The sequence below is a fragment of the Leucoraja erinacea genome, chromosome 1 (genome assembly GCF_028641065.1).
Source record: "Leucoraja erinacea ecotype New England chromosome 1, Leri_hhj_1, whole genome shotgun sequence".
NCBI classification, from domain to species: domain Eukaryota; kingdom Metazoa; phylum Chordata; class Chondrichthyes; order Rajiformes; family Rajidae; genus Leucoraja; species Leucoraja erinaceus.
In genome coordinates this window covers 135165384-135189317 of record NC_073377.1, presented here as the reverse complement: position 1 = coordinate 135189317, position 23934 = coordinate 135165384, and the positions used below count along the sequence as shown (strand labels likewise).

The 23934-nt window shown below is 45.0% G+C and overlaps 1 protein-coding gene across 2 annotated transcripts in view; it reads right to left on the bottom strand.

Annotated features, from left to right (window-relative positions):
- slc49a3 (solute carrier family 49 member 3) overlaps positions 1-23934 on the bottom strand; it is a 99276-nt gene that overhangs the window by 24982 nt on the left and 50360 nt on the right. For both annotated transcript variants that reach the window (XM_055643729.1, XM_055643736.1), the window contains exons 3-5: positions 23250-23469; positions 21272-21348; positions 21042-21179 (exon numbers count right to left, since the gene is read on the bottom strand). In XM_055643729.1, the coding sequence (XP_055499704.1) occupies positions 21042-21179; positions 21272-21348; positions 23250-23469 (435 nt within the window). The remainder of the gene's footprint in view (positions 1-21041; positions 21180-21271; positions 21349-23249; positions 23470-23934) is intronic.

Sequence of the window (23934 nt, the reverse complement as noted above, 5' to 3'; positions counted from 1 at the left end):
CGCACCCTACCATCGAGTGAACGCAATTAGGCACAAATAGAAAAGGAAGCACTCAGCATCGTGTTCGGAATTAAGAAATTCCATCAGTTTCTTGTCCGCAGACCATTCCACCCTAGTGACTGATCACAAGTCCTACTAGTGATACTTGTTCCCAAGTCAGCTATACCTTCCAAGGCGGCATCAAGGATGCGGCGCTGGGTCCCAGTATGACCACAAGGTTGAGTACAGAAGCTCCAAGTGCAAGGCAGTTGCAGATGCATTGTCCCGGTTGCCCCATGAGAACATAGAAACATAGAAACATAGAAATTAGGTGCAGGAGTAGGCCATTCGGCCCTTCGAGCCTGCACCGCCATTTAATATGATCATGGCTGATCATCCAACTCAGTATCCCGTACCTGCCTTTTCTCCATACCCTCTGATCCCCTTGGCCACAAGGGCCACATCTAACTCCCTCTTAAATATAGCCAATGAACTGGCCTCAACTACCCTCTGTGGCAGAGAGTTCCAGAGATTCACCACTCTCTGTGTGAAAAAAGTTCTCCTCATCTCGTTTTTAAAGGATTTCCCCCTTATCCTTAAGCTGTGACCCCTTGTCCTGGACTTCCCCAACATCGGAAACAATCTTCCTGCATCTAGCCTGTCCAACCCCTTAAGAATTTTGTAAGTTTCTATAAGATCCCCTCTCAATCTCCTAAACTCTAGAGAGTATAAACCAAGTCTATCCAGTCTTTCTTCATAAGACAGTCCTGACATCCCAGGAATCAGTCTGGTGAACCTTCTCTGCACTCCCTCTATGGCAATAATGTCCTTCCTCAGATTTGGAGACCAAAACTGCACGCAATACTCCAGGTGTGGTCTCACCAAGACCCTATACAACTGCAGTAGAACCTCCCTGCTCCTATACTCAAATCCTCTTGCTATGAAAGCCAACATGCCATTCGCTTTCTTTACTGCCTGCTGCACCTGCATGCCTACCTTCAATGACTGGTGTACCATGACACCCAGGTCTCGCTGCATCTCCCCCTTTCCCAATCGGCCACCGTTTAGATAATAATCTGCTTTCCCCCCGTTTTTTGCCACCAAAATGGATAACCTCACATTTATCCACATTAAACTGCATCTGCCAAACATTTGCCCACTCACCCAGCCTATCCAAGTCACCTTGCAGTCTCCTAGCATCCTCCTCACACCTAACACTGCCCCCCAGCTTAGTGTCATCCGCAAACTTGGAGATATTGCCTTCAATTCCCTCATCCAGATCATTAATATATATTGTAAATAGCTGGGGTCCCAGTACTGAGCCTTGCGGTACCCCACTAGTCACTGCCTGCCATTGTGAAAAGGACCCGTTTACTCCTACTCTTTGCTTCCTGTTTGCCAGCCAGCTCTCTATCCACATCAATACTGAACCCCCAATGCCATGTGCTTTAAGTTTGTATACTAATCTCTTATGTGGGACCTTGTCGAAAGCCTTCTGGAAGTCCAGATACACCACATCCACTGGTTCTCCCCTATCCACGCTACTAGTTACATCCTCGAAAAATTCTATAAGATTCGTCAGACATGATTTACCTTTCGTAAATCCATGCTGACTTTGTCCAATGATTTCACCACTTTCTAAATGTGCTGCTATCCCATCTTTAATAACTGACTCTAGCAGTTTCCCCACTACCGATGTTAGGCTAACTGGTCTGTAATTCCCCGTTTTCTCTCTCCCTCCCTTCTTAAAAAGTGGGGTTACGTTTGCCACCCGCCAATCCTCTGGAACTACTCCAGAATCTAAGGAGTTTTGAAAGATTATTACTAATGCATCCACTATTTCTGGAGCTACTTCCTTAAGTACTCTGGGATGCAGCCTATCTGGCCCTGGGGATATATCGGCCTTTAATCCATTCAATTTACCCAACACCACTTCCCGACTAACCTGGATTTCACTCAATTCCTCCACCTCCTTTGACCCGCGGGCCCCTGCTATTTCCGGCAGATCATTTATGTCTTCCTTAGTGAAGACGGAACCAAAGTAGTTATTCAATTGGTCCGCCATATCCTGGTTCCCCATGATCAACTCACCTGTTTCTGACTGCAAGGGACCTACATTTGTTTTAACTAATCTCTTTCTTTTCACATATCTATAAAAACTTTTGCAGTCAGATTTTATGTTCACTGCCAGTTTTCTTTCATAATCCATTTTTCCTTTTCTAATTAAGCCCTTCGTCCTCCTCTGCTGGTCTCTGAATTTCTCCCAGTCCTCCGGTATGCTGCTTTTTCTGGCTAGTTTGTACGCATCATCCTTTGCTTTGATACTATCCCTGATTTCCCTTGTTATCCATGGATGCACTACCTTCCCTGATTTATTCTTTTGCCAAACTGGGATGAACAATTTTTGTAGTTCATCCATGCAGTCTTTAAATGCCTTCCATTGCATATCCACCGTCAACCCTTTTAGAATTAATTGCCAGTCAATCTTGGCCAATTCACGTCTCATACCCTCAAAGTTACCTTTCTTTAAGTTCAAAACCATTGTTTCTGAATTAACAATGTCACTCTCCATCCTAATGAAGAACTCAACCATATTATGGTCACTCTTGCCCAAGGGGCCACGCACAACAAGACTACTAACTAACCCTTCCTCATTACTCAATACCCAGTCTAAAATAGCCAGCTCTCTCGTTGGTTCCTCTACATGTTGGTTTAGATAACTATCCCGTATACATTCCAAGAAATCCTCTTCCTCAGCACCCCTGCCAGTTTGATTCACCCAATCTATATGTAGATTGAAGTCACCCATTATAACTGCTTTGCCTTTGTCGCAAGCATTTCTAATTTCCTGTTTGATGCCATCCCCAACTTCACTACTACTGTTAGGTGGCCTGTACACAACACCCACCAGCGTTTTCTGCCCCTTATTGTTTCGCAGCTCTACCCATACCGATTCCACATCCTCCAAACTAATGTCCTTCCTTTCCATTGCGTTAATCTCCTCTCTAACCAGCAACACTACCCCACCTCCTTTTCCTTTTCTCTCTATCCCTCCTGAATATTGAATATCCCGGGATGTTCAGCTCCCAGCCTTGGTCACCCTGGAGCCATGTCTCCGTGATCCCAACTATATCATAATCATTAATGGCTATCTGCACGTTCAACTCATCCACCTTATTACGAATACTCCTTGCATTGAGACACAAAGCCTTCAGGCTTGTTTTTACAACGCTCTTACCCCTTATACAATTATGTTGAAAAGTGGCCCTTTTTGATTTTTGCCCTGGTTTTGTCTGCCTGCCACTTTTACTTTTCACCTTGCTACCTATTGCTTCTACCTTCATTTTACACCCCCCTGCCCCTCTGCTCTTGTACCCATCCCCCTGCCACATTAGTTTAAATCCTCCCCGACAGCAGTAGCAAACACCCCCCCAAGGACATTGGTTCCATTCCAGTCCAGGTGCAGACCGTCCTGTTTGTACTGGTCCCACCTCCCCCAGAACTGGTTCCAATGCCCTAAAAATTTGAATCCCTCCCCCTTGCACCATTTTTCAAGCCACGTATTCATCTGCAATATCCTCCTATTTCTGCTCTGACTGGCCCGTGGTACTGGTAGTAATCCAGAGATTATTACCTTTGAGGTCCTACTTTTAAGCTTATCTCCTAGCTCCCTAAATTCATCCTTTAGGACCTCATCCCTTTTTTTTTACCTATATCGTTGGTGCCAATATGCACCACGACAACTGGCTGTTCACCCTCCCCCTCCAGAATGTTCTGCAGCCGTTCAGTGACATCCCTGACCCTTGCACCAGGGAGGCAACATACCATCCTGGAGTCTCTTTTGCGGCCGCAGAAACGCCTATCTATTCCCCTGACAATTGAATCCCCTATTACTATTGCCCTTCCACTCTTTCCCCCCCCCCTCATGTGCCGCAGAGCCACCCATGGTGCCATGAACTTGGCTGCTGCTGCATTCCCCTGATGAGCAATCTCCCTCAACAGTTTCCAAAATGGTATACCTGTTTAGGAGGGAGATGACCGCAGGGGACTCCTGCACTACCTGCCTACTGCTTTGCTGACTATTGGCCACCCGTTCCCCTTCCGTCCTCTTACCTTTTACCTGCGGTGTGACCAACTCACTGTACGTGCTGTCCACGACTTTCTCAGCATCGTGGATGCTCCAGTATGAATCCAACCGCAGCTCCAATCGTTCAATGCGGTCTGCCAGGAGCTGCAGCTGTACACACTTCCTGCAAACGTAGTCACCAGGGACACCGACCATATCCCTGATCTCCCACATGTTGCAGGCTGAGCAAACCACGGGGCCAATCTCCACCGACATATCCTACTCCCAATTTAACTATATTAAATATTAAAAAACACAAAACTTTATCTGTTAAACTTTACTAATAAATACTGTACCCTTAACTCCCAGAATCCTTACCTCCCAGAATCCTTATCTCCCAGAATCCTTACCTCCCAGAATCCTTAGCCTAAAGGCAAAAATGTAAAAATGTAAACCAATCAGAGGCTTCCCCCAGACTCCTTCTCTGGAACGTTGGCGATTTGGTCGCAGGTTCCAGCGCAGGTACTCCTCCCCTCTCACCAACGGCTCCCTGGGCCTCTGTGGAAACAAGCCCCGCGGTGTATTTTATACTTACAGCGCAGGTACTCCTCCCCTCTCACCAACGGCTCCCTGGGCCTCTGTGGAAACAAGCCCCGCGGTGTATTTTATACTTACAGCGCAGGTACTCCTCCCCTCTCACGAACGGCTCCCTGGGCCTCTGTGGAAACAAGCCCCGCGGTGTATTTTATACTTACAGCGCAGGTACTCCTCCCCTCTCACGAACGGCTCCCTGGGCCTCTGTGGAAACAAGCCCCGCGGTGTATTTTGTACTTACAGCGCAGGTACTCCTCCCCCTCTCACGAACGGCTCCCTGGGCCTCTGTGGAAACAAGCCCCGCGGTGTATTTTGTACTTACAGCGCAGGTACTCCTCCCCCTCTCACGAACGGCTCCCTGGGCCTCTCAACTGACGTGGGAAATGAGAACTCAATCTACATACTGCAAGTTGTAGATGAAGACTTTCCAGTGACTGTAACGGAAATTGCAGCAAAAACAGAGAAAGACACCGTGCTGAAGTGGGTCTATGAACAGACTTTAACGGTTGGACTTAAATCGATAGTGGATTGAACTCAGTTCTGAACTCAGAGCTGAAGCCTTTCCATAATCGACGCCATGAATTATCATGTGAGCAGGGATGCATTAAGTGGGGTTACAGAGTGGTTGTACCAGAGTCTTTGAGAAACAAAATTATGAATTAACTTCATGCCGAACATCCTGGCATAGGAAGCATGAAGTCAATTGCCAGAAGTTGTGTGTATTGGCCTGGTGAGCAAATGTAGCATCTGCCAAAATTAACGGAGTAAACCACCAAAAACACCACTGCAACCCCGGTCATGGCCAAGTAGACCTTTTCAGAGAGTTCATGGAGATTTTTGTGAAAAGGATAATGATCACTTTCTAGTACTAGTAGATAGTCATTCCAAATGGATTGAAGTTAAGCATATGGGGTCAAGCACTACTACTGAGTGCACCATAGATGAGTTGAGATCCATTTTTGCATGCCATGGTTTACCGGAAGTACTTATTTCTGATAACGGGCCTCAGTTTCGTTCAGAACGGTTCAAAGAGTTCATGCAGCAGAATGGTGTAAAACACACACTTGTTCCCCCATACCATCCAGCCTCTAACGGGGCAGCGGAAAGATGTTAGAAATGTCAAAGATGGTCTCAAGAAACAGGTTTTGCAGGGTAGTTCAAAGCTCAGCATGAAACATCGTTTGGCTAGTTTCTTGCTGAAGTACAGAACCACACAACACACAACGGGTTACTCACCTGCAGAACTGTTGATGAAGAGAAGGCTAGCAATACACCTAAGTCTAGTTCAACCCAATTTGTCCTTGAGAGTTGAACAAAAACAATTAAGTCAAAAACGCCATTTGGACTCCCACAAAAAGGAGAGGTACTTGAAGCCAGATGAGCAAGTTCGTGTTCTCAGTCCTCTCAACAAGTCCAGTCAAGACAAATGGGATGTTTGGAAAATAGTAGAAGTGTGTGGAACAAAAGGTTGAAGTTGGAGATAGGATCAAAAGTATTCATGTTGATCAAATGATTCCAGCCAAAGATGAACCAAAAACTGAGCATGAAGTCCTAATCCCTGAGTTTTAATCTGAAAGTGAGTTGAAAGAGACCATTGTGGTGGAAACACTAAGTTCAGTTAGTATAGACAAATAAATAGATTCCACTGGTCAAAGTCAGGGTACTAAAACAGAGTCCAACAAGCCTGCAGTTGAGTCAATACCTAAACCTGTTACTGTTAAACAATCAGGCACGATCCGTAAACCAGTAGTCAGGTTAAGTTTGTAAGTTAAATAACTCACTGCACAAGTAAAACAAATGTGTAGGTATTTAAAATAAATATATTATGCTATCATTTAGAATTTCATGTATGCTGGTTTAAATCAAGTATCACAACAACAAAATTGTAACTGAGTACTTAGATTAACCATATAACCATATATGGTCACACTGATTTGTTCTATTCTGTATTTATTTATGCCTACTATATTCTGTTGTGCTGAAGCAAAGCAAGAATTTCATTGTCCTATCTGGGACACATGACAATAAACTCTCTTGAATCTTGAATCAACTGTATTTATGTACAGCTTGATCTAATTTTAGATGGCATGCAAGACAATGCATTTCACTGTACCTCGACACACGTGACAATAAACCACAACCTGATCTTTATCAGTTACGTGTACTTTGGAGAGCGTGCAGATTGGTTGACACATTTCCTGCTCTCCAACATGTAATTGCACTTCAGTCACCAATGAAATTGGGTGTACATTTAATCTCTAAAGATCATCCCTCAGCATCTTGCATTCCAATGCCATGATCAGTTATTAAGAACGTTGCAGCAAACAGCTTTCATGATCTGTTTGCAGATGTTTCTGTCGAAGTTCAGCTGAGGACAGGAATGTGGACTAGCCAGCTACACATTTGAGCTTCGTGGTACCAAAGAAGTACATATTTACTTTCTAAACTCATTTCACGCAAGACAAAACAATCCAAGCTGAATTTAAACACAGACTGAAAAGAAAAAGCCTAATGTTCTCCAAATAATTACTTTCAAGTTTACAACACACTCTCATAATCAGCAAAAGCACCGTCAAGTGATAAATATAAATTTGAGGTTTTTCTTAATATTGTTTAAAAAATGGTCTTGGTTCTTTCAATTCTTCCAACATAGTCTTCACTACAATCCTCAAAATCCACAATCTCTTTCAGTCATAATCAGAGAATAGAAATAGACCCTTCGGCCCAACTTGTTCATGCTGATCCAGATGCCCCATCTAAACTAATCCCATGTTTAGCTCAGATCTCTGTCAACCTTCCTATCCATGTCCCTGTCTAAATGTCTTTTAAATGCTGCCATTGTACCTAACTCAACTACCTCCTCTGGCAGCTAGTTTGTTTTACGAGACAGGGTTGTTAGCCCTGTGCTCAACCTCCAACCTGGAGGTCCAGTGGATCGCTCTTCGTCTCACCTCTACCCTTCGACCCGTCCAACATGAGAGACCCTAACAGGAGACGAATCTCCCGCTGGCATAGCTCTAGGGGTCACTGAGACACACAAGCTCCCCGACCACGACAAGGTTGCAATCCAACGGGGAGCAAAAACTATTAATTCCATTCCAGTTAATATTTTGACTTCTCAAGAAATTGTGTTATAATTTTTCCAGTATTCCATTCCCCCTGAAACTTTGATGCTGAGTGTATTTAAAATGCTGAAATTTGCTGGTTTTTACTTTTGTTTTATAGAATGTTTGTATAATACCTTTAAATATATTTTATTAATCTACAGTTATAATTTTCAGATTGGGTGCTTGGCAGCATAGTAATTCCAGCACATTGCAATTTCTGTTCTTGTATTGTACTGTTTACTAGTTAGGGTTTAGCATTTGGATTTCAGGGTGTTGGGGGGGAAATGGTGAAACTGGACTGGCCAGTCTACAAAGACTGGTAATCTGTGTGATATTAAATGGACATAAAACACTTGCTGATCATTAATTCAGTCATGTCATCCTGCATGCACCAAATTCGTGGGGATTTCTAGCCCATGACCACACAAACTGGATTAAAACATTTTTGGGTGGGAGCAAGAACCGTCTGTTCAAGTAGGGTGGTGCAGCGGGGGAATTACTTGCAGCGCCAGAGATCCGGGTTCGATCTCGACTATGGGTGCTTGTACGGAGTTTGTATGCTCACCCCCTGACCTGCGTGGGTTTTCTTCAAGATCTTCGGTTTCCTCCCACACTCCAAAGACATGCAGGTTTCTAGGTTAATTGGCTTGGTATGAATGTAAATTGTGTGTGTAGGATAGTGCTAGCGTGTGGGGATCGCTGGTCTGTGCGGACTCGGTGGGCCGAAAAGCCTGTTTCCGCGCTGTATCTCCAAACCATATAACAATTACAGCACGGAAACAGGCCATCTCGGCCCTACAAGTCCGTGCCGAACAACTTTTTTCCCTTAGTCCCACCTGCCTGAACTCATACCATAACCCTCCATTCCCTTCTCATCCATATGCCTATCCAATTTATTTTTAAATGATACCAACGAACCCGAGTCTCCTCTCTTTTCTGCTCCTGCTTTCGATCTTTAATATCTTTCTCCCTCTTTTCAGAAATATCCAGCAAAGGACCAGTTCCCATTTCTTTTTGCTCTATTCCCAGCTTTGAGGCTGCCGTCCTCCAATTTGTTAGCCTAACAACTTATTTATTCACTTTCCTCTTCATATAATACACTCTCCATAATTCTATATGATCATTTCCTTTTTCGCTATCCCCATATTATAACCATATAACAATTACAGCACGGAAACAGGCCCTCGGCCCTTCTAGTCCATGCCGAACACTTATTCTCCCCTAGTCCCATTTACCTGCACTCAGACCATAACCCTCCATTCCTTTCCCGTCCATATACCTATCCAATTTATTTTGAAAATGGTAAAAACGAACCTGCCTTCACCACTTCCACTGGAAGATCATTCCACACAGCTACCGCTCTCTAAGTAAAGAAGTTTCCCCTCATGTTACCCCTAAACTTCTGTCCCTTAATTCTCAAGTCATGTCCCCTTGTTTGAATCTTCCCCACTCTCATTGGGAAAAACTTATCCACGTCAACTCTGTATATCCCTCTCATCATTTTAAAGACCTCTATCAAGTCCCCCCTTAACCTTCTGCGCTCCAAAGAATAAAGCCCTAACTTGTTCAACCTTTCTCTGTAACTTAGTTGCTGAAACCCAGGTTCTAGTAAATCTCCTCTGTACTCTCTCTATTTTGTTGATATCCTTCCTATAATTAGGCGACCAAAATTGTACACCATACTCCAAATTTCTCCTCCCAACTCCCTAAATCCTCCCTTCAGGACCTCTTCCCTTTTTTTACCTATGTCATTGGTACCTATATGTACCACAACCTCAGGCTCCTCTCCCTCTGATTTCAGGATATCTTGGACGCGTTGAGACACGTCCGAGACCTTGGCACCAGGGAGGCAGACCACCATCCTGGCCTCCCGACTGCGTCCACAGAATCGCCTATCCGACCCCCTAACAATAAAGTCCCCAATTACTATTGCCCTCTTCTTTCTGTCCCTACCTTCAGGAGTAACAGGGCCGGTCTCTGTGCTGGAGGCCCGTCCGCTCTCGCTACCCCCGGGCAGGCTGTCACCCCCATCCGTACTCAAACAGGAGTACTTATTTCCAAGGTGTACCGACATTGGAGTACTCACTCGTCCCTGCCTCTGCCCCTTGCCCTTCCTTAGCGTGACCCACATGTCTCTCTCCCGTGGTTTTGGAGTGACCACCTCCCTATAACTCCCCTCTATGACCTCCTCACTCTCCCTGACCAGACAGAGGTCATCGAGCTGCTGCTCCAGGATCCTAATACGGTCCCTTAGGAGCCCCATCTCGCTGCACCTGGTGCAGATGTGGACGTCTGGAGGGCCATCCGACACCATGACCTCCCACATCTGACATCCCGAACAGTACACTGCTCTGGCTGTCATTCTCCCGCCTTACCCTGGATCCGATACAAGTATAATACAATAGAAACTGCTGGGAGAAATCAGCAGGTATCTGACTCACAACAGCTGCTCCCTCTTGACCTTTAAACTGCACCTTTATTATATAAACAAAAAGCACTGTACCTTTAGCCCACTGTACCCTTAGCTCACTGTACCTTTACTAAAGCACTGTACCTTTAACCAGAAAGTAGAAATGCTAACCTGAGGTTGCACCCAATCAGCTGCTTCCTCCAGTCTGCTTCCACCAATCAGCGGCTTCCACCAGAACCCTCCCTATGAAGTATGGAACGTTACAGATTTCTGTAAGCCCTGACCCTCCTCCACTCTCTCCAACGATCCTGGGCCTCTGCAAAAGCAAGCCCCGCGCTCGATTTATATACACACCGCCCTGACCCTCCTCCACTCTCTCCAATGATCCCGGGCCTCTGTAAGAGCAAGCCCCGTGCTCGATTTATATACTCACCGCCCTGACCCTCCTCCACTCTCTCCAACGGTCCCGGCCTCTGTAAAAGCAAGCCCTGCGCTCGATGTATATACTCACCACCCTGACCCTCCTCCACTCTCTCCAACGGTCCCGGGCCTCTGTAAAAGCAAGCCCCGCGCTCGATTTATATACTCACCGCCCTGACCCTCCTCCACTCTCTCCAACGGTTTAAATACGTTAAAAAAAGGAGAGCAGTGTAATGTATTCATACATATGTTAATGAGTTGGTGTTCAATATAAGCAGGGAATGTTGGGTAATAAATCTCTCTCTTGTGATCCAGGCAACCAGTGTGTAAGTTGTCGTTCATTCTGCAGTCCGGAATATAACACTTATAGACAGCACATTCCAAAGGAAAATGTAATCAGTGCCTCCAGTCCACAAACTGTTAATGCCAACAGCTTCTGCCTCTCCTTCCTCAACTAGTCATGACGTGTACACCTCTATCAAATCTTCTTTCAGAAGGAAACGACAGCTGAAGTTCTTCATCTGTGAAACAACTCCAGTAAGTCTGTTCTGACCCTTTCTTGGACCTTCACATTCTTCCTAAAGCCAAGGTGAAAATTCCAGTTGTCGTCATCCCAATGTTTTGTGCATATTTATTGTGACCTCCCTGCTTTTCTACTCCATCCCTTTATTAACAAGCTCTGGGATTGTGCATGATTTACCAAATACACTCACCAAACTGCTATTTCCCCACAAAACCCACTCCCCGAACATTATTGACCTGTTGATCATTTTCCCAAATTACATTACCTCAGTTTCTTCTATTTCTTTCTAGATAAACCTATGGTTTGTCAACCATTCCTAATATAACACTTATAGACAGCACATTCCAAAGGAAAATACCTTGAGTATAGAAGTTGGGATGTAATGTTAAAATTGTACAAGGCATTGGTGAGAGGCCAATTCTGGAGTATGGTGTACAATTTTGGTCGCCTAATTATAGGAAGGATGTCAACAAAATAGAGAGAGTACAGAGGAGATTTACTAGAATGTTGCCTGGGTTTCAGCAACTAAGTTACAGAGAAAGGTTGAACAAGTTAGGGCTTTATTCTTTGGAGCGCAGAAGGTTAAGGGGGGACTTGATAGAGGTTTTTAAAATGATGAGAGGGATAGACAGAGTTGACGTGGAAAAGCTTTTCCCACTGAGAGTAGGGAAGATTCAAACAAGGGGACATGACATGAGAATTAAGGGACTGAAGTTTAGGGGTAACATGAGGGGGAACCTCTTTACTCAGAGAGTGGTAGCTGTGTGGAATGAGCTTCCAGTGAAGGTGGTGGAGGCAGGTTCGTTTTTATCATTTAAAAATAAATTGGATAGTTATATGGATGGGAAGGGAATGGAGGGTTATGGTCTGAGCGCAGGTATATGGGACTAGGGGAGATTATGTGTTCGGCACGGACTAGAAGGGTCGAGAAGGCCTGTTTCCGTGCTGTAATTGTTATATGGTTATATTATATGGTTAATATCCTTTCAGCCTATCATCCTTCCAGACTTGTGTCACTTGTGAAGTTGGAAAATTTACTGCACACATAACTACCCATCATAAAAATAGAGTCCCCAGTAATGACAACTAGGAAAATGCCGGAAGACTGGAGGGTGGCCCTGTTGTACCTTTGTTTAAGAAGGACCGCAAAGAAAAACCTGGGAACTATAGACCAGTAAGACTAACATCTTTAGTTTTCTTTAGAGATACAGCATGGAAATAGGCCCTTTGGCCCAACGAGTCCACGCCGACCATCGATCACCCGTTCACACTAGTGCTATGTTATCCCACTTTCTCATCCACCCCCTACACACTAGGGGTAATTTACAGTGAACCTACAAACTCACACGCCTTTGGGATATGGGAGGAAATCGGAGCACGAGGAGGAAGCACTAGAACAACATGCAAACTCCACATAGACTGCACCCAAGGTCAGGATAGAATCCGGGACTCCAGCGCTGGGAGGCAGCAGCTCTACTAGCTGCACCACTGTGCCGCCCAATCTTTGAAGAAAATGGGAGAGGATTCGGAGGGATAAGAAATACATGCATTAGGATAGACAAGGGTTGATTAGAACATGGAATATAGTAGCACAGGCCTTATAGCCCACAATGTCTGTGCCAAACGTGAGACCAAGATCAACTCTCATTTGCCTGCATATAATCCATATCCTTTCATTCTGTCCTATTCAAAAGTCTCTTAAATACTACTATCATATCTGCCTTCACCATCACCGCTAGTACTGTGTTCCAGGTACTCACCACCATCAACGGAAAAAAACATGCCCGCACATCTCCTTTAAACTTTTCACCATTCACCTTTGCAGGTATTATTGCAATGTTTGGGAAACATTTACAGTTACATGGATGGGATAGGTCTGGAGGGTTATGAGCCAAACGCAGGCAAGTGGGACTTTGATCAGCATTGGCAAGATGGGCCAAAGGGCCTATTTTCATGCTGTATGACTCTTATACCGTCTAGTAATTGATATTTCCATCCTGGGAAAAAGATTCTGTCACTATACCCTACCTTTGCCCCTCGTAATTTTATATACCTTTCAGGTCTCCCCTCAACCGCCTGAATTCCAGGAAAAGCAATCGAAGTGTGTCCAACCTCTCCCTGTATCTAATCCCCCCTGATCCAGGCATCAATCTAGTAAACATCCTTTGCAATCTTTCCAAATTCTGCATTTCCTTCCCTACTCTTGCACTCTACTCCAAATGTGGCCTAACCAATATCCGATTAAGATGAATCATGCCTTCCTGTCTCTTACACTCAATGCCCCGTCTAATGAAGGCATCCTACCGTTGGCGATAATCAATGTGGTTTGTACATGGGACGTCGCATCTCACAAATATGAGCTTTTTGAAGGAGCCACGAATGTTAATGATGGCAAGGCCATAGACGTTGTTTATGTAAACCTCAGGAAAGCCTTTGATAAGGTTCAGCAAGATAGACTGCTCTAGATCATCTTGGATCCAGGGAGAGCTAGTTAATTGGATAGAGAATTGGTTTCACGGAAGGAAGCAGAGGGCGGCAGTGAAAGGTTGTTTTTCAGACTGCAAGCCTCAGAGATTGGTGCTGTGGCCGATCTACAGCACTGTGATTAGTGGTGTGCCTCAGGGTCCCAACCCAAAACGTCATCTATCCACTTTCTTCAGATGCTCCGAGACTAGCTGCTGTGTTTATTTTGTAAACCAGCATCAGCAGTTCCTAGTTTCAAATTTGTATTGTTTGCATTTAGTTCCCTCATCAAATGAGAAATACAGATTGTAAACAACAATGCTTACAGTACCACGCCTCTCCAATAATCTCACATTTATTATTTGTTTTCTGTTCATTAACCTACTTGCAATTCATACCGATGAACAGTCCTACGTGGTATAAAGTCATAAAGGGCACATATCAAAGGCCTTCCAAAGTCCAAATAACCACATCAAATGGTTCACACTTTTCTGCTTTAACAGCCAAAACATTTCAATTTTAGTTTAGTTTAGTTTAGTTTCAAGATACAGCGCAGAAACAGGCCCTTTTGGCCCACCGGGTCCGCGCCGGCCGGCGATCCCCGCATTAACACTATCCTACACCCACTAGGGACTATTTTTACATTTACAAAGCCAATTAACCTACAAACCTGTACGTCTTTAGAATGTGGGAGGAAACCGAAGATCTCGGAGAAAACCCACACAGGTCACGGGAAGAACGTAAAACTCCGTACAGACAGCACCCGTAGTCAGGATCGTACCTGGGTCTCTGGCGCTGCATTCGCTGTAAGGCAGCAACTCTACTGCTGCGCCACCGTGACCGCCCTGACATCAAAAACGGTTGCCCTTTCATAAATCCATGTTATTTGCCCAACCTTATTATATTCCAATTGCCCTGTTACCAAAATAGATTCCAAACTTTCCACTTTACCAAGGTTAGACAGCACATCTGTAGTTGCCAGTTTTCTCTCTGCTCCACTTTCTGAAATCGTGGGGGTAGGCTGTGAGTTTGTTGCCAGTGGGATAATTATCCATAACTTTATTCACGAACGACAGATTTAGTCTCAGGCTCACTGGTGACTGCACTTTGATAGGTTTAGACTTTTATTCTCGACTGGATCTGTAAAGGACTAACACAAATATGTGCTCCATGAGGAAGACAGGGATTCGACTATTTCCCTGAGGAGCTGCCTGAATTTAGCAGAATGCTCTGAAATTTACAAGGCAGAATCCAAATCATGGGCAGAACCCAAAGGGATACATGGGCATAGCCCAAATGTACAGTGGCAATGATAACAAAAGCTTTTCACTGTATCACGTGACACTAAACTCAACTAAAATATGGCAAACAAATGGGATATTAGTTTAGGCCGTACCTTGTTATATGAATATTCATATTTCACAGTTTTGCCACCCTGACTCGTGTAGCACTACCCACACACATTGCAAACAGTAGTCAATATACATGCTCTGAATAAATAGGTTCAAAGTGCAGAGTCTGGCTTCATCTTTGTGCCCATAAAAGTACAAGATTACAGGTTTACCAATGTACTTGGTCACAAGGATAGGTTTTACACACAGCTGCATTACTGAAGAAAGGAAACACATTGAAGGAAGGATAGCCATTTCAAGACAATGGTCAGCAGTAAAGATTATAGATACTAATCAAGATATTAGAGCAGAAGTGAACAGTGGATCACCTGGCTCACTCACTTGAATCAGCTACAAGGGTGAAGGGCAGACTGGAAAAAAGATCCCTTCCCACCCAAACCCCAGCTACCTTCCCCTGCAACTGCAGGAGATGCAACACCTGTCCCTATACTTCCTCCCTCGACCTCAACAATCCTTTCAGGTTAGGCAGAGGTTCACTTGCACCTCCACCAACCTCATCTACTGTTCAAGATGCGGACTCTTATACATCGGCGAGACCAAACGCAGACAGGCCGATCGTTTCGCGGAACACCTTCGCTCAACCTGTGTGAACCAACCTGATCTCCCGGTTGCTGGACACTTTAATTCTCCTTCCCATTCCTCCACTGACCTTTCTGTCATCGGTCTCCTCCATTGTCAGAGTGAAGCTAAATGCAAATTGGTGGAACAGCATCTCATATTTTGCTTCAGATAGCCCCGGCATTCCCTCTCTCTCTCTATCCCTCCCCCACCCAAGTCGCACTAGCTTCTCATTTTCACCCTACAAACAGCTTACAATGGCCTGTTTCCTTTATCATCATTACTTTTTTGCATATCTTTCATTGTTCTTTATCTCTCCACATCATCGTCTTAGACTGAAGTTGATGAGATCATCTTGTAGCTAGGCTTTTCTGAATCTCATTTTTAAATTAGCACATTTTCCTTTGGGTAAATGACACCTAAATTCAGGACATTGAGATGAGAAAGATTTTTCATGTAGCTTGGTTTTTGAAAGTATTGGTCCTGGGAGTTTGTTGAGTTTATTGTTACGTATACGGAGGTACAATGAAAAGCTTTTGTTGCGTGCTAACCAGCCTTCAGCACGTGTGGACAGTAAGCTCATAGGCCCATGCAAGCATGGAGCAAGACCATGACAAATTGATATTCAGGACTCCTTGTATGAGAAAAGCAAAGATAACATACACAAACATTGAGTAATTAAAGATACAAGGCAGATGAAGGACAAAAGTGAGGAACTCTTGTAACAACAGTACAAGTGTTGCCAAGATGACTTCATAACTGTTCTAGTCTCCTTCAAGAAGGATCCACTGGCCTTCGAAGCAAACCAGAAAAGGTTCACCAGACTGACTCCTAGGAACAAGGAATTTGTTTCAAGGAATGAGCAAAACTGAACAGACTGAGCCCATCTTCTCCTGTAAACAAAATGGCGATTCTCCAGCATGCAGCTGCTAGAATAGGATGCTAGCCTTGGGTTAATAGCCTTGAGTTGGCATGTTTGCACCTTTACAAAGCACTGGGAAAGCTCCACATGAAGTTGTGTGTGCAGTTCTGGTTGTCACACTGTAAGGAGGATGTGATTGCACTGGAGAGAAATTCACCAGGATGTTACCGAGATTGGAGGATTGTAGTTCTGGTGAGTGGATTAGCTGAGCCTGTTTTCCCTGGACCGTCTGAGGTTGCAGGGAGACGTGATAAAAGAATAAAATATTATGAGGGGCATAGGTATGGTAGACAGTCAGAACATTTTTCTGAGGGTGGAAGTGACAAGAACCAAAGGGTTTAGTTGTAAGGATATTATTAGACATTTGATAGAATATTTTGCCCCAGGTAGGGTTTCAAAATCAAGATGGTATTGGTTCAATGTGCTTGAACTTTAGAGGGAATGTTTCTCTTTTAAAAGAGAATTGTTGTTGATATCTGGAATGCTCTGTCAGAAGAGGCGGTGGAAACAGATAAAATCACTATGTTTAAGAGGCAAGGCATGGAAGAATGCTGTCTTAATGCAGTCAAATGGGTGGCAAAAACGTCATCATGGATACGGTGGGCCGAATTGCCCATTTCTGTGCTATTCACGATGACACTAAAACAAAAATGCTAGAGATACTTAGCCGGCCGGGCAGCAACTGTGGGGAGAGAAACAGAGTTAACATTTCAGGTCACTAACTTTTCCCAGAGGACAATGGAAAAGACAGGAAACTTGTATTTTACAGGTGCAGAATATAATAGCAGGTAGGCCAGGTCAAACACCACTAAGACTAGCTTGGTCTGCATTGTTCTGGCTACAACGCCATTGCACAAGAGATGGTCTACAAGGAAATTACAGATCTGGAGAATTATAATGACATAGAAAACTGGCGTCGATTTCCTTGGGGAAATTTAATTGAGATGTAGAAAATAATCAGGGCCCAAGACTGGTTATGGAACGTTCTCAGCGGACCAGGCAGCATCTCGCCGATGTACAAGCATCCACATCTTGAACAACGGATACAGTAGATGAGGTTGGAGGAGATGCAAGGGAACCTCTGAAAATACTGTCGGGGTCCCTGAACAGTCGAGGGAGGAGGTAAAGGGATTCTTATACATCGGCGAAATTAAACGTACACTGGGCAATTGTTTTGCGGAACACCTTCGCTCAGCCCACGTGATCCAACCTGATCTCCTGGTTGCCAAACACTTAAATTCCCCTGTTGACAAAAGTGCTGGAGAAACTCAGCGGGTGCGGCAGCATCTATGGAGTGAAGGAAATAGGCAACGTTTCAGGCCAAAACCCTTCTTCAGACTGATGTAGGGTGGGGGGGGAGGGGAATGCGGGAAGAAGAAAGGAAGAGCAACCAGAGGGTTTGATGGAGAGCTGAGAAGGGAAGGAGACAAAAAAGACTACCGGAAATTGGAGAAGTCAATGTTCATGCCGCTGGGGTGTAAACTGTGCAAGCGGAATACGAGGTGCTGCTCCTCCAATTTCCGGCGGTGCTCACTCTGGTATGGAGAAGGCCCAGGACAGAAAGGTCAGATTTGGAATGGGAGGGGGAGTTGAAGGGCTGAGCCACCGGGAGATCAGATTGATTATTGCGGACTGAGCGGAGGTGTTCGGCGAAACGATCGCCAAGCCTACGCTTGGTCTCACCGATGTACATCAGCTGACATCTAGAGCAGTGGATGCAATAGATGAGGTTGCAGGATGTGCAGGTGAACCTCCGTCGCACCTGTAACGACTGCTTGGGTCCTTGAATGGTGTCGAGGGGGGGGAGGTAAAGCGACAAGTGTAGCATCTCTTGCAGTTGCAAGGGAAAGTGCCTGGGGTGGGGGTGGTGCGGGTGGGAAGGGAAGTATTGACCAGGGAGTTACGGAGGGAGCGGTCTTTGCGGAAAGCCACCAGGGGAGGAGATGGGAAGATGTGGCAAGTGGTGGGATCACGTTGGAGGTGGCGAAAATGACGGAGGACTATTTATTGTATGTGATGGCTAGTGGGGTGGAAGGTGAGGACTAGGGGGACTGTGCCCTTGTTACAAGTGGGGGGGATGGGGAGAGAGAGCAGTGTTACGGGGTATTGAAGAGACCCTGGTGAGAGGCTCATCTATAGTAGGGGAGGGGAACCCCCGTTCCCTGAAGAATTAGGACATTTTCGATGTCCTGGTGTGGAACACCTCATCCTGGGAGCAGATGCGGCGCAGACGGAGGAATTGCGAGTAGGGAATGGAATCCTTACAGGAAGCAGGGTGGGAAGAAGTGTAGTCTAGATAGCCATGGGTGTCAGTGGTTTATCATGGATGTCGGTCAGAAGTCTATCACCTGCGATGGAGATAGTTAGGTCAAGAAATGGTAGGGAAGTGTGGGAAATGGTCCAGGTATATTTGAGTGCCGGATGGAAGTTAGTGGTGAAGTGGATGAAGTCAGTGAGTTGTGTGTGTGGGCGCAGGAGGTAGCACCAATGCAATCGTCAATGTAGCGGAGGTAGAGGTCGGGTATGGGGCCCTGGTATGTCTCGAACAAGGGCCCCATCTCCATTTCCCATTTCCTCCAAATACAAGGCGTAGTTATGGTCACGCGCATGGGCCCCAGCTATGCCTGCCTCTTTGTTGGGTACATCGAACAATCCTTGTTCAAGACATACCAGGGCCCCAACCCCGACCTCTACCTCCGCTACATCGAAGATTGCATTGGTGCTACCTCCTGCACCTCACTTGGGCAGTTTACACCCCAGCGGCATGAACATTGATTCTACAATTTCCGGTAGCCCTTATTGTCTCCTCCCCTTCTCAGCTCTCCCACAACCCTCTGGCTTCTCCTCTTCCTTTCTTCTTCCCGCCCCCCCCTCCCACCCTACATCAGTCTGAAGAAGGGTTTTGGCCCGAAACGTTGCCCATTTCCTTCGCTCCATAGATGCTGCCGCACCCGCTGAGTTTCTTCAGCACTTTTGTCTACCTTCGATTTTCCAGCATCTGCAGTTCCTTCTTAAACACTTAAATTCCCCTTCCCATTCCTACACAGACCTTTCAGTCCTAGGCCTCCTCCATTGTCAGTGTGAGGGTAAACATAAATTGAAGGGACTGCATCTCATATTTCGCTTGGGCAGCTTACAGCCCAGTAGTATGAATCTTGATTTCTCTCAGTTCAGGTAGGCATGACTATGGGCGGACATCCTGGGAGGGTTGGGGGGACATGACGCCCCCATATTTTGGGAGGTGTGGGGCAATCCCCCCCATGTTTTGTAAACCGGATTTTGAAATTCAGTGAAAAAAAACTATTAAAATGTCCGCTTTCTGCGAGATTGTGGGGTGTCACTGTTAAGCGCTTGTTAAATGTCTCTATTAGCACCACATTAACACGATGTGTCACCAATTGTGTTTTGACCTCCCAAAGCTGTCTGATGTGGGTACAATTACTATTTGAACTAATTAGATGGGAGAGATTTAAACGTGTCAGGTCATTAAGGAATCCGGTCGAATGGGTTTCCTGGCTGGCTTACTCACGTTATTTAGTATGTTTTTCCCATCTCTCTCCCCCCCCCCTCCAAGGTTGGTTCTTCTGTTTGCCTTTATTTGCTTCAGTTTTATTTTTTTGTGTTATTTATCACATTGTAGCAATTATTTATCACATTTGTAGATCAAAGGTTTCAGATGCTTTCTAAGGGCTGAATCAGCCCGTTCGCGGGGCCTTTCATCGCCCTGTGCGGTTTAAAATCAAACTGCTGCATCGAGGCTCCCAATGTTGAAGCCCCCGCCGGCTGATTTTAAGCCGCGCCAGGCGATGAAAGGCCCCGCAAACTGGCCGATTTAAGCCCCACGATTCGGGGCGGATGAAGCTGCTGTTGCTGGAGTTCAGAGTCGGTCACCAACCAGGTCAGCTCCCGATGTTACCGTCCACAAGGCCCACGGCCGAAGCCTCGCATGTGTGTGTGTGTGTGTGTGTGTGTGTGTGTGTGTGTGTGTGTGTGTGTGTGTGTGTTGTGTGTGTGTGTGTGTGTGTGTGTGTGTGTGTGTGTGTGTGTGTGTGTGTGTGTGTGTGTGTGTGTACGGCGGCCAAAAAATTGTGTCCCCCCCCCCCCCCCCCCCCCCCATGTTTTAATAGTGATTTCCACCCCTGGGCCTGGCATTCCCTCTCTCTCTATCCCTCCACCACCCAAGTTGCACCAGCTTCTCGTTTTCACCCTACAAACAGCTCACAATGGCCTGATTTCTTTATTATCATTACTATTCTGCATATCCTTTATTCATTGTTCTTTATTTCTCCACATCATCGTCTATTTCTCTCATTTCCCTTATCCTTAACCAGTCTGAAGAAGGGTCTCGATCGGAAATGTCACCCATTCCTTCTCTCCAGAGATGCTGCTGCCTGTCCCGCTGAGTTACTCCAGCTTTTTGTGTCTATCTTCAGTTTAAACCGGCATCTGGAGTTCCTTCCTATACAATACTGCATGTACTCGCAAAGTGCCGAACTCATTTAAACTATATCTGAACTACAAGCATTGTTAGTTCATAACAGCCCTGTAAGAAACTGTCATGTAAAACAACAGAGATTGAGCCCTTACCATCCAGATCCCTGTAAAAAATGGCTCTGAGGTAGAGTTGGCAGCACCTGCAGAAGGTGGTGTTGGAGGGACCGTTTCCCGAATGCCGATTGTTGTAAGAAGACAGGCAATCACTGCAGGAACTATGTAGACACCCAGCTGCAAGTGGAACACATTGGGTCATTTCCCTCATTTATCCTCTGGAATATGGCAAAGTGCACTCAGTATTAAAATGTTCCATCACTGCTTACCAGCACCGGCATTGAAGATGGATCCTTCATCAGTAGTGGAGAAAGGATGTTGGCAAACAGAATACCCAACGGATTGGCTAGATTGCCAGGAAAAAAAACCAATTGTCACATTACAATTAATTGTACGAAGACAGTTACTACCTCAAGTAAACCTATTAGCAGTTTATGTTTGGAGTTTTCTATTCCGCATTTTAAGTTGAGCATTAATCTAACTACATAAATGACTATTCCTGTGAAAGAGAAAGGAAAACCATTTGCAAGTTACTCATTTGCAAATACAGTGCTTGTGCCAGAACATACATAAACATGAAAACTTCAATTTCAGAGAAACGTTTAATACTTACACTGGAAACAAATTCTCTTTCTCACATATTACACTAGATAAACAAGAGACTTAGTATAGCTTGTGCAAAAGTGGTTTTGACCAGAGAGAGCAGAAAGCAACAGTATGAATCAAATTCTAAATGGTAGCTGAAAGCAAAGAAGAAATTGGAGAAGATAGACACAAAAAGCAGGAGTAACTCAGCAAATCAGACAGCATTTCTGGAGAAAAATAGGCGACGTTTCAGGTCGAGACCCTTCTTCAGACAGAGTCTGAGGAAAGGGAAACGAGAGATATAGAACAAATAAATGAAAGATATGCAAAAAGTAATGAAGATCAAGGAAAGAGTCCAATGTTGGCAATGGAACTCACCAAGACGACAGTGAAAATAGTACAACAAAATAGTACAGCGCCTGGGGAGGGGGTGGGTTCGGGTGAGAACTTTCCCCTGCAACCTTAGGAGATGCAACACCTGTCCCTCTCTCTCCATCCCTCACCCACCCTAGTCGTTGTTTCACAGTCACCTTGGTGAGTTCCACTGTCTGTATAATTCATCATCACCGACCCCACAAGATCATCGTTACTTTTTTGCATATCTTTCATTCATTTGTTCTATATCTCTCTATATCACCGTCTGGAGATGCACCTGTCCCTAAACCTCCTCCCTCGACTCCGTTCAAGGACTGTGACAGTCCTTTCAGATGAGGCAGAGTTTCACTTGCACTTCCTCCAACCTCATCTACTGTATCCGATGTTCCAGGTTTGGACTCCTATATATCAAAGCGCAGGCTAGGTGATCATTTCACTGAACACCTCCTCTCAGTCTGCCTAAACCTACCTGATCTCCTGGTTGCCAAACACTTTAACTCCCCCTCCCATCACCACACTGACCTTTCTGTCCTGGGCCTCCTCCATTGTCGAGTGCGGCCCGGTACAAATTGGGGAAACAGCATATTTTGCTTGGGCAGTTTATAACACAGCAGTATGAATATTGACTTCTCTAACTTCAAGTAACCTTTGCTTTCCCTCTCCCTCCATCCCTACCCCTTCTTAGTTCTCCAACACGTCTGACTGACCCCTGATTACATTTTATCTCTATATGCTTCGATGTCACCTTCTCCTAGCTAACAGTGATCTATTTTACATTTTTCTTGACATTCATCTCTTATGATGTTACATTGTGACACCTTACACTTCCTTATCTCTATGTCTCCCTCTCCCCTGACTCTCAGTCTAAAGAAGGGTCTCGACCCGAAACATCACCTTTCTTTTCTCCAGAGGTGCTGTCTGACCCACTGAGTTACTCCAGCTTTTTTGTGTCTATCTTTGGTTTAAACCAGCATCTGCAGTTCCTTGATACACAAGAAATTGGAGAAGTTGGCTGGCATGGCAACTGTGTACCTTTTCCTATCCATCTTCGGATCTCCCCCTGGTACTACAATACTCAAATAGAATAACACCGTTTTGGAAGCTCTAACAAGCTTGCTTTTTGTTATCTTATTAAGACCCAGGATCAGACATGCCTATTATTGCACTTGGAAACAGAAACCGTGCCTTTCCCCAGCTGCTTCGCTAATCATAAAATATCGTCCATAGTGGAAGCACCGCCATTTTTTGAAAGATGTATTGGCATTTATTCTAATCCAAACCACTCACCCATTGATGAAATCATGTTTGCTGTAGCTCTTTGATGTTCTGGAAACCAAAGAGCTGCCACCTTTGTTGGAGAAAAAAGAACCAAAGGCTGTGCGAATGCACCGAAACTCTGACCCACCATCAGGAGTGGAAATTTCCAGCTGTCTTTGGGTACGAAGAATGCAACACTCAACAATTGCACTATACAGCCAGCCAAGTTCAGCCATGAGCTCAGGATCAACTACAGTGCAGAAGATTAGATAGAAGGGAATATTAAACTATTAATTCCGGGTCATTTATTGTTTCTATGTCCATATATATTGGAAGATTTGTTTACCATTTGAACTGATGAATACAAATCTTTCACTACTAAATTTAATATATGTATTGGCATTAGTATTTTTAAAACAGCTCACTCACATTGGTAATTCTGTGGGCAGGGGCGACTGTGAATTGTAGAGTCCGTCATCAGAGAAGCTGGCCTTTCGGCCTATCACGTCCATGCCGACCTTTTAGCCCAGCGACACTATTCCACTCTCCTGCATTCGCACCATATCCTTCTATGCTTTGCCTCTTAAATAATGTAACTATAACTGATAGAGCTCTTCAGATATCAGCAACTCAGCGTGTAAACAAAATCTACCTCTCATATCCTCTTTAAAACTCCTTCCTCTCACTTAAACCTAGTGCCTCTTAACCATAACTA